The sequence below is a fragment of the Pleurodeles waltl genome, chromosome 7, assembly GCF_031143425.1.
Source record: "Pleurodeles waltl isolate 20211129_DDA chromosome 7, aPleWal1.hap1.20221129, whole genome shotgun sequence".
Classification (NCBI taxonomy): domain Eukaryota; kingdom Metazoa; phylum Chordata; class Amphibia; order Caudata; family Salamandridae; genus Pleurodeles; species Pleurodeles waltl.
In genome coordinates, this window is record NC_090446.1 from 285,165,473 (window position 1) to 285,177,681 (window position 12,209).

At 39.8% G+C, this 12,209-nt stretch overlaps 1 protein-coding gene across 2 annotated transcripts in view; it reads right to left on the reverse strand.

Annotated features, from left to right (window-relative positions):
- Nucleotides 1–12,209, reverse strand: part of LOC138304019 (protein-glutamine gamma-glutamyltransferase E-like) — a 300,263-nt gene that overhangs the window by 73,166 nt on the left and 214,888 nt on the right. For both annotated transcript variants that reach the window (XM_069243667.1, XM_069243666.1), the window contains one exon: nt 6,290–6,425. In XM_069243667.1, the coding sequence (XP_069099768.1) occupies nt 6,290–6,425 (136 nt within the window). The remainder of the gene's footprint in view (nt 1–6,289; nt 6,426–12,209) is intronic.

Genomic DNA, 12,209 nt, shown 5'->3' on the forward strand with positions numbered 1-12,209 from the left:
TAAACTTTACTTAAACTTGGCTACTTTTAGAACATAGGTATTCACAAATATTGAGAGAACTGTTTTGTAGCTACTCATTTTTATAGGCCTAACTTCCTTTTAATACCTTAAAGGGTCTTGGCTTCACTTTCCATGGCTATGTGCTCTCTCAGCTTCCCCGTCTCAAACTAATTCATTTGAATTTATGTGCAACCATCCACTGTACTTTGTACATGTGATCTGTTGCCCCTAAGGTAAATCTGAACTCATTTATTATTTACCAACAATGATTCCGTTCCTTGATTTGGCTTATAAGCAACATTTAAAGAAAAATTACTTGAACAGGAGACTGTAGATGTCCCATGAAGGGAGGGATGATTATTGATGTCCTTGATGGAATAATACATTTCTGATGGACCAATTTGCCTCCAAGGACACCTTGAAATGATTTCTTGGTTGCTTCAAAACTGGTACCATTGTTTCAAACTATAAGAACACATAGACAAATTGCAAAACAATTTTAGAGTGCTATGACACTTAGTGAAGATGTATTGTTTTCTAACTTACAGAAAAAAAAACATCATGATAACTAAAGATGCCAGCTACATTTGAAAGTTTTATTTGCTAAATGTAGCTCTTCTTTCTGAAGAATGTAAACCTGGAGAATGGAGAAATAAGCAACAAGTTCTGTGAATGGTAGCTGCCAGTTTGGCTTTACCATGGTATTCTTCCATGGTCTATGATCTTATTGAATTTAGATAGTTGGGAAACCCTTAAACAAGGCAATATTACATGAGTTTTACTTTAGTCAAAGAATCACTTTTACAGGCTTTCTCTGTTAGAGAAGAATTATTTAATCTTGTTTTTCATGAAGGTCAACCCTTCTAGGAGAGAATTTACTGCAATTCGCTAAGAACAGCAGCAAATATTATACAAACCAGACTCAGTTACATGAATCTTAACAAAAATGGAGCACAAACCTTCCCCAAATGTCAAGTCATTCAGATTTCCCTAGCATTCCAACCTCACCATCAATGAACACATTGCTGAAAAACACAAAGGTGACCTGGTCCAGCTAACTCTTGTGAACAATGTGTAAATGTTTTTTTTCTTCTCAAAAGTGATTTAGAACTGCTGTTCATGCCCTTGTACTTTAGCATAGTGTTAGCGTCATGCTTCTGACTGCCTAGTCTCCTCTGTGATATCCAGTTAGGGCATCCTACACACTTAGCACGTCTCATTACAGTCAAGAAGAAATATGATCACATCATCCCATTCTGAGGGCTCTTCATTGGCTCTGCTTGTTGGCATGCTCCATTATTGAAACCAACTGCATCATTTATAAAGCCATTGTGACTAGCACCCCTGCGTATCTTAAGAACAAGCCCAACATGCCTTGTGGCTCTCAGCACACCTGCAACAAGGCCACCATCAGACTTGAGACTAAGAATGGTAAACAAGAAAGTAAAACAAGGGAGCATGCCCTATCCATCCATGCAACCAGAATCTTGACCAACATCCCTGTCAACACAGGGACCACTACTGCAATTAGGAAAGATTACACATCTCTATAAAGAACACTACATCACAGTGCAGTAAAATCCATCATGCACAGCGTTTTAAGCTAGAGCTGCACAATACAAACATCACATACATACATACGTACTCCTCCCCCGGGTTCAGACTATCTATTCTCAGGAGCTGGATAGGAGAGTGGAAATAATACCTACATAAACTTTAGAAATTAGGCTGTCCCTTGAAATGGGTCTGTTGGATGGGGTATTGCTATAATCTCGAAATAGAGAGACAAGTAATGTTTCTTTTTTTAAAGTGACATGTTGTAGTGAGGCTGGTATTTTTGTACAACTTGTTTATGAAAGAAAAGAGATCAATTTTTCCAAGTTATAAATATAATGAATATTAAAAACATACATGCCCAGTGACGTAACAGGACACTTTCATGCAACACATCCAGAAATGTGTCATCCTTGGATGGAAGTCTCCTATTTAATATGTAATCAAAAGAATTAATCTAGTTCAGACAAGTTAAGCACCTATTCTTCCAATGGTAGTGTGTTACCACCAAGAAAGGTTTTCCTATACAGACATTCCTACTTCCTTTGTGCTCATCATGCTTAGATAAATGTATGATCTTTCATAATTGTGCTCAAATCTAGTAGCTGCCCATGTTTCAGATAAGTCTCAGTTTATTTACTCCCAAATTACATCCAGAAGCATAATTTCTTAATTTGGATATATGGCACACATGTCTATTTTCGGTGTCATGCATGCTATTTTGCAGTTCCAGCAATGTAGGGATTACATTTTGTACCTCATATCGCAATCAATTAAGATGATTCAATGAGGGTGGGCAACAATTACAGTCGGCAAACAACAAGAGAGGTTGATTTTTAATTTCCTTTCCCGCAGAATTACATTTATAACCTAATCTCCAAAAAAAAAACAGTGTTTGCTGACGGTTTATAGTCAAAAGTCTTTCTACATACTGAAACAGTCTATTCTAATTGCATATCTATTTGAGCTGTAAATTACTTCCTAGTGAGTAGACATTTTGAGTGGTAGGATTTTAGTGTTTTACTCACCAAATTAATGTTGAAGTCAATACAAAATGGATAAGGTTTGAAGCATAAAATAACAAAATGTGTAATTTTGCTAGTTGGGAAAAAACAAAAATATCTGATGTTTTGAGTGCATACATTACCCTACAGTTGATCTTATTACAGTATGTTAACCTCCTTAAATTTTGGTGTTTCAACAAATTCCAAACTGGGCCTATAAATATCCCCAAACCATAACAAAGGAAACTATTTCATAACTTTTACCTCCAGTACTAGTAATGAGGCTGGGTTTTCTATATCTGGAGTATCAATGACGGACACCATAAATGATAGGTATTATCTTATGACACCACATTAGTAAGATGAATTGCACCATATCACAGAGCATGTATTATTTATGCTTTCATTAGAGGTAGACAAACAAGGAGTGGCACCAGGGAATCCACCTTGGTCCTGAAGAGGAGCCTAGGGGTAAGGCTCCGAAAAGGAAGTCAGGTACATTACATCCCCCTCTTCCGCAGCCCCTTTTTAATCATACCGCCTCTAAGAGATCTATTAAATCATTGGAATTACTAGGAGACAGGTATTTTTAACTCATCCAAGACCCCACCACTCCTATCCTTCCTGTGATTCACATTTACGAGACTACATCAGTGCTCCCACGTATCCCGTAGGTCATAGCACGCCCGCTCTGCAGCGGAACGGGATGAAACCCAATGATGAAGCATGCCACCAAGGGGTAACCTTAGTGGGTGAGGGTTTTCCTAACAGGAAAATCCTTTTTCCTGTCCATCCTGTGGTAGTTCTTTTAGCTGGAACCTCTTTTGTAATGTTTTCTATATCTGGCCCATGAGAGCTAGCTTCAGTAAAATGTGCTTGACATTTCATTACCCCCTCAACTATCCATTTATTGCATTTATCTGCCATATACACATCTATTGAAATAACAGATCTTTTAGCTACTAAAATGATAAACTATTTAGTATGGGTTGGTAACCTGCATCCTATTAATAAGGCTAACACGCTACTTTACAAGGGCAGTCACTTTTAGTGTGTGCACTTTTTATAGAAATCATAAATTTGTGCACTATTCAATAGATCTGACCGTTGATAGGCCTTACTCTTTCACCACAGTGTCTTCAAAATAAGCAAATGAACTGACTTTCAAGAGAAAGTACGTTATGCTCCTGCGCATACTCTAAAACACCTTGCTGTACAAGGTCTTATATGGTGCATTGAAAAGTGAGGGCCGGTATTGTGCAGGACCAGACATATTAGTCTGTGACTGAAAGATGTGGCTTCTTCATTGCTGTTCACACATCTGACCCTACCCACCACATCAAATGTTGCTCATGATCTGCCTGTGTGAAGGCAATGGAAGTTGCTAATGCACAAATGCTTACGTACGTGAAGAAGCCCCTCATGTACAAAGCATGTTATTTTTCAAACTATAAGTGGTATTTGGATCCTGCACCTTCCATTTGCAATTCTGGACAATTGTTTTTTTTTCTGTCCCTATACTTGCAGTACAATAGTTCTTATTGATGATGATAATAAAGTCAATATCTTGTAAGGTTAGATGACGCTGAGTCTCTAAGTGGCATCTTATAGTGGTTCTCGTCCTTCCTTAAAATGCTTCTTCTTCGGGAATGACGTGTGTATGCCAGTGTATGCTACTGATGCCGATTTCTGTATCCTTCCTCTGGTTGATATGATCTTGCACAAATGATTCTGGGCAAGCACAGCCAACTGTTCATGCATTATCTCCTACGCAAAGTTGAACAACTGATAAGCTTTTAGTATATTAATATTAATTCGTTCCATGCAAGTGCAGTTTTCAAGCACTATAAACAAGAGGTAATACTATTACCGATCTGAATAATTCTCAACTTACTTACTTTGAAAGGGTGGCGGGCTAGCCATACCATGATTCAATCCCATGATCTGCCTCTCACCTCCTGTTTTAATGTTAAGTCAAAAACACACTGAGCAAGCCAGCTCGGTTCTATCTTCAGCACATGGAAGGTGCTGCTGGAATGCTGGGGTTGAAATACCTAACTAGATCCTAACTGGCTGCCTTTTGAGCTGGAGGCTCATTGTTAGAAACAGTGTCCTTCGATTATACTAAGGGGGGAGGGTAGTGTTTATCAAGTATTAGATAATTGAATATACTTGCTGTTAACTCAAAGGGGGTTTTAAACAGTCATTGTTCGCCTTTGGAAATGGTAGATGAACGATATAGATGACCAGTAATTCGAAGACATTACAATTTTTGACAGACCCCTTGCATTCTCCCATGGTGGCACTTAATTTACTCACAGATGTTTGCCCTAATTCAGCCACGGTGCTTTCTTGTGCTAGTCTATAAATTTGCATTTTCATATTTTTGATACATTCATGGTCAAAAATAGGAGTGAGTAATCTCCTGGCACGAGTCTTATAGTCTTTACTGATCATAAAGGAATCCTATTCAAGAATTGGAAAATAAAAAGGTTCACTTGGGGCAAATTAGGGCTGACATCCAAAAGAGGCTGCAAGTCTGAGGCAAAGCTAAAGTCATCTGGCAGGACCCTCAGAGAGGAAGCTGGTCTTCAAATACGCCACATCCTAAATCTGGGAACAGCTGCTAGTAAAGGTAAGTGAGGAGCTTGAGCTCTCAGGACATGGGGCCCATAAAGCCCAAATTACTCCTGAAGGGAGCAGGTGCACGAACAATCCTACTTAAAGGACAGTTTTAAGTGGCGCCCTAGGGCTTGATCTGAATAGTAGTTACCCACATTGTATGGTTTTCCAGTAAATGGGACATAGAAAGACAACCAGGTAATCTGAACTGCTTCAACTGTGAAGGCTTTTGCCACCTAGGCTTTAAATACAATTTTAAAGGATTCTAATAACAAATGAACAAGGATTCTAATTATAAATGAACAAGTTCAAACATTCTACCTAAGCAAGAGCTTTTGGTCTTTTCATTCTGTGGCCATTAGATCCTTCTCTGGAAAATCTACTTTCACCATATCTGCGGCCAAACATGTACTTCAATTATCCCCCTCATGTGATTTAATCTTGGTAGGGTGGGTGGATTTATTTTTGGTGGTAACTTAGATGAGTAAGTATTCAGTGTAGAATCATACTGATACGTACATTTTGGAAATTCTCTCTCAGACAATAGTAATGTGATATATGATCTGTACAGGATTACATATTCAATAAGAGCTCCGGAATCGAGAATTTGACTCCAAAAAGGGAACCAATTCGGAATATAGTATGGGACACTGAACCATAACTTTTACGCCCATTTTATAAATAATTTTCTATCCAAAGTTAATCCCCTCTGATTGAGCACTCACTGAGAATGTCATATTGGAATTCGAACATCAGTGGCAGAACATTTCTTATACATGAATTTTGAGTATTGTAATTTCTGCACCTTCTGCTATTTTCTTTTTATACATTTAGATAGGTTGTGCCACAGTTCACCGTGTGATAAGTAGTTATATGTGATGAATTTGGTGAAGCAAACTCTACAGGCAATTTCTCATTTTAGAATATGGAACTGGAATAGTAGTTATTTTCATCAATATTTTGTATGCTCAGGAAGCCTTAGATTGGGCCTCTGTGCCAATACAGAACTGGCGGTTTAATTACGACTATAAGCTAGGTTGAGAGATTTAAATCACCACATGCTCCTTGACAGTTAACTGAACATTAAAAGAACGGTTCAATATATTTACCATATGCTGTCATCACTTTTATTCAAGGGTTTACCAGTCTTGTCATAAAATTCATCAATACTCAAGTTTCCATTTGTATCATGGGCGGAACTGAAGTTTGTGACGACACGAGCTGGAATCCCCAAACACCTGAGGACTTTTAAAACAAAATCAAAGATAGAATCATGAATGGAGACATACATTCAATGCAAGTATATTTTTTAGGGCCAGAATGTTAACTATCGGTGATTTAAAATTCATTCAGTATGTCAACTCGGAATGTATTCTGAAGTCAAATCATTGCAAACTGCTAGCTGGGGAACCCCCTCCCTGGAGATGGCTGTCACTGACACGTAAGGCCCAATTCATAAAAGTGTTTTACAAAGATAAGTCAAAGTTAGGTGTACAAATACCTTCATTTATAAGTTAAAACCTACTTTACTGTGTCACAGAGTCAATGAAAATGACCTGCTCGCTCTGACAAAGCTGCAGCATGGTGTTACTTTAAGAGTGAGTAAATCTGTTCACATGGTGGGTTGCACATTACAAATTAGAGACATCTGCAAAACGTGGTGAAAACCCCAAAACCTAAACGTTTATGAGTACTCACAAATTTAAGAAAAGCGTTGTTTCATTAAGGGGCGGGGGTCCATCTTTAATGGGGTAGATTTGAGGCGCAATACCACCAAAATGTGTCAGGATACAGGAAGAGATGGATCAAAGAGGAAGCATATTTTTCCACAGTGGGGACAAAAGTTTGAAACCGCGAATACTTCAGTTTGACATTCACATGCAGGAGCATACATATATATCTTTTCATGTAAATGTGTTTTACATGTGTAAACATTTTTACTAATCTACTACATCCACATGTCCCTGAGAGTTCCAATGTGATTCTCTATGAATTCCAATCTACGTTTGAAATTTATCATCGAAAATATAGTCATAAGCCTACTTGAACACCGTTTCTGGCGTTCTCTAGAGTTGTAATTAGTACCAGTGCCCCTTCCCCTGTCTTTACATTCAGAGAAATCATTAAAGTCACTTCAAGCCCCTATGCATCATGTGTCTCTGGTTCAACTTACAGGTTACACAGAGACTGAGTTTATTCCCCTGTAGGTCTGGCTAGAGACAACTCTCTACCATGCTGTAATGGCAAAACAGGGAATACATAGTCGGGTTTTCGGTGCTCATATGGGCGTTTATTCATCTTGCATTGTGTTTATGTGCTGATGAGAAATGCTAAAAAGGGAATCCTTCATAATTAGGTTGCGAATCTTCCAGGCCTATTGGCTTTGGCAGTGACTGTTTTAAGAGCTTTTCTTTTGCTCAGCATTACCTGAACAGTACGTGAAATATACTTAGGTGATGCTTTTGCTCCCAATAAAAAGTCAAACTATCGTTCGCTCAACCATATCATCTTATCTTTAAGAAAGGGGCAGCTAACGAAATTAACTTTCCAGGGATAAAGGCTGTCTTTGCTTTTGACAGCAGAAGTAAGCCAACGGTACCCTCAGTATTAATGTGTGAGGCACGGGGTAATTACTTTTATGTCCTCCTGCCTACCATTCTCCTGCAGATTCTACTGGGATATTAAAACCGAATGAGAGGGACAGGTTTCTGTTTTGTTAATATATTATTGAATATAGCAACAGCCCTGCCCTACCCTACAGAGCAGGCCTTGAAGCCCATGGGCTGCAGACTGAGAAATGTGGTAGAGCTTTGTCAGATTGGCTGTCTGTGAGTTTTGTTTCGGGAGAATGAAAGTATTCTCCATGCATCTGTGCTGTGAAAGAACAACGGTAAATGACAAGAGTCCTTCACTTTTCTCTTACCTTTGGCTTTCAGTGGCAAAGTATGTGCATATTTCAATTTGGCCACTAGAGGTCTATGTGAACTAATACATCATCTTATCTGAAGTAATTTCAAGCAAATGCTAGATCTAAATCACAAAACAGATTTACATGACTCATCATTTCCAACTGCTGACGTTTGCAATATACATGAGTCCTCATTGCCGGCTTCACCTGAGCCCGGATTCCTTAACGTGAGGGTAGGATGCCTAGGACAGCTATTACAGAAGTGCCCCCCGCACCCCGGACACTTTGCTATTACAGAAGTGGCGTTAGGTGCTCCTATGGTCCTTTCCTTTATGCAGATAGCACAAGAGCACGTGTAGCCGCAAAGAGGTGGAACACAGTCAGTGTGCCTCTGCGGGATACCAGTGTAAGAGGGTGAAGTGGGTCCCCATGAACACAGGGTCATGCTCACTGTCCCCGTCTGCACGGGACACACCGTGTAAAAGCTGCTCCATGGCGCAAACAGGGATAGTGCACCTTACCTTTAATACAACCCCTGGGGATCCCATTTGGTTCATTATTGAAAGCATGATTGTTAACGCCTGTCGATTCTTTGACATTAAACTGTTTCCCCCATTTTACATCATAAACATTGAGATACAAAATTAAACCCACTGGCTTCAATGTGTGATTTTGACAGGTTTTACCTACACTAAGACTCAAAGGACTACCGATGTACTGTGGGGCCATACCTAGGAGGCTGCGTCAAAGACAATAGGCAGGCCGCTTATGGCTATATATAAATATATTGCTGCAGAAGGAGATATCGCACCTGAACCTCTCTACTCACAGCTGAGGATGCGGTCATCTTATCCTCCCGCGTCTACCCTTCACACCACTAAAACCCCACCAGAACCAGTTCTCAAGTGATGGAAACAAAATGGTTACAATTGACACCGTCCATTTAAGATGAAGGCCAGCTGCCCAATCCCTCCCATCGGGTGGAGAACAGCCACTCTGTGGACATATTCACTCCAAGCCAGCTAAACATTCAGACAAGTCGGATTCATCACCCATTTTGAAATATGTATTGGGTTGCATTATGAAACACAACAAGGCAAAGTCAACAAATGAAGCAGTGCTTTTGTACCTGCTGCAGCACAACTCTTTACACAGATGTAAATATCTAGTTTGATAATGGATGAATGTAACCTGCTTCAATTGCTCCTAACCTTGTCATATAATAAAGTCACTGAGATAAAGTGCTCACTTTATGGCTCTTCTGCACCTTTTCAAATGTAGGATATACAGTCACTCTTTTCTTCTGCCTGTAATCTTCACCCCTTGTCCCCTCCGTGCCTGCTTGGCTCGCACTTGCTTTTCATAAAGTTGCTATGGCATACTTAGAGCGGCAGTTAATTGTTTGCTTAATATCCTGAACCAGTCGTGCTAAAATTGAATCAAAACACCTTTTAAGTGCTCCTACTCTCCTTATGCTTTTTCATGGAAGTCCTAGTTATTTTTCAATGGACAAAAATTAGTTACAATGCACTTATACTGTTCAGCCGTAGATAAGCCGGAGATGTTATTGGCAAATAACATATTAGACTGATGGTATATGCAACAGACATATCTTCAGGGAGACATGCACGAGATGTAAATAATTATAAACGTAATACTCCCACTTATTGGCAAAGCCAGTCAGCCTAGCTTATGGTTGAGCATGCCTCGTCATTGATCTGTGAGTTTGTGTGTAGTATTGTTGGTGCATTTAGGACTGAGTAAAAGAGTGAAGGAATGAATTAATGCAGAAGTACAAGGATGAGTGGCAAAGAACACGCACAATTAGTAAATGAGTGCTTAAACTCGCCAATTAATACGGAGGGTCAATAAATTATTGGTCAGACCCATTGGTTTTAGCAATGCTTGTGCAGGGAGCTCATTCAATTCATCGTTATGGGGAAACATTTAATTTGGGTGAATGCGACTGCACTTATCAGGGTATGAATTGTGATTTGCATCCATTAAAGAACTTAAAGCTACTTCAATTCCATATTAGCTGAAAAGTATATAGAGTAGTTCATGTACTTTAACCCCTTCGCTGCCAGGCCTTTTCCCCTCAGGTGCCAGGCCTTTTTTTTGGCTATTTGGGGCAGTTTGCACTTAGACCCTCATAACTTTTTGTCCACATAAGTTATCCTAGCCAAATTTGCGGCCTTTATTTCCAACATCCTAGGGATTCTAGAGGTACCCAGACTTTTTGGGTTCCCCTGAACGACACCAAGAAATTAGCCAAAATACAGTGAAAAAATCGTTTTTAAAAAACAAAATGGGGAAAAACGGCTACAGAAGAAGGCTTGTGGTTTTTACCCTGGAAATGGCATCAACAAAGGGTTTGCAGTGCTAAAATCAGCAGCTTCCCAGCTTTCAGGAACAAGCAGACTTGAATCAGAAAACCTAATTTTTCAACACAATTTTGGTATTTTACTGGGACATACCCCATTTTTCCAGTTAGTGACAGAATTCGGTGTGAAACAAATGCTGGATCCCAGAAAGCTAAGCATTTCTGAACAGTAGACAAAATTCTGAATTCAGCAAGGGGTAATTTGTGTAGATCCTACAAGGCTTTCCTACAGAAAATAACAGCTGACATAAAAAAAATATTGACATTGAGGTGAAAACCTAGCTATTTCTTTCCACGTTTTACTCTGTAAGTTCTTCCTGCAATGTCAGATTTTTGAAAGCAATATACTGTTACATCTGCTTGAATCATCTGGTTGCGGGGATACATATTTAGGGCTTGTAGGTTCAACAAGAACCGTAGGTACCCACAGCCAATAAATGAGCTGCACCTTGCAATGAGTTTTCATTCTATACCAGGTATACAGCAATTCATTTGCTGAAAACATAAAGAGTGAAAAATAGGTATCAAGAAAACCTTTGTATTTCCAAAATGGGCACAAGATAAGGTGTTGAGAAGCAGTGGTTATTTGCACATCTCTGAATTCCGGGGTGCCCATACTAGCATGTGAATTACAGGGCATTTCTCAAATAGGCATCTTTTTTACACACTGTCTTACATTTGGAAGGAAAAATGTAGAGACAGACAAGGGGCAATAACACTTGTTTTGCTATTCTGTGTTCCCTTAAGTTTCCCGATAAAAATGGTACGTCACTTGCGTGAGTAGGCCTGATGCTCGCGACAGGAAACACAACATGGACAAATCACATTTTTACATTGAAATCTGACGTGTTTTTTGCAAAGTGCCTAGCTGTAGATTTTGGCCTCTAGCTCAGGCACCCAGGGAAACCTACCAAACCTGTGCATTTTTTAAAACTAGATACCCCGGGGAATCCAAGATGGGGTGACTTGTGGGGCTCTGACCAGGTTCTGTTACCCAGAATCCTTTGCAAACCTCAAAATGTGGCCAACAAAACACCTTTTCCTCACATTTTGGTGACAGAAAGTTCTGTAATCTGAGAAGAGTCACAAATTTCCTTCCACCCAGCATTCCCCGAAGTCTCCTGATAAAAACGGCACCTCACTTGTGTGGGTAGGCCTAGCGCCCGGGACATGAAATGCCCCAAAACACAGCATGGACACATCACATTTTCCCAAAGAAAACAGAGCTGTTTTTTGGAAAGTGCCTAGCTGTGGATTTTGGCCTCTAGCTCAGCCGGCACCTAAGGAAACCAACCAAACCTGTGCATTTTTTGAAAACTAGACACTTAGGGGAATCCAAGATACAGTGACTTGTGGGGCTCTGACTAGGTTCTGTTACCCAGAATCCTTTGCAAACCTTGAAATGTGGCCAAAAAAACACTTTTTCCTCACATTTCGGTGACACAAAGTTCTGGAATCTTAGAGGAGCCACAAATTTCCTTCCACCAAGCGTTCCCCCAAGTCTCCTGATAAAAATGGAACCTCACTTGTGTGGGTAGGCCTAGCGCCCACAACAGGAAATGCCTCAAAAAACAACATGGATACATGACATTTCCCCCCCCCACAAAAAAAAAAAAGAGGGCTGTTTTTTGCAAAGAGCCTAGCTGTGGAGTTTGGCCTCTAGCTCAGCCGGAACCTAGAGAAACCTACTAAACCTGCCCATTTTTAAAACCTATAGAGACCAAGGGGAATCCAAGAT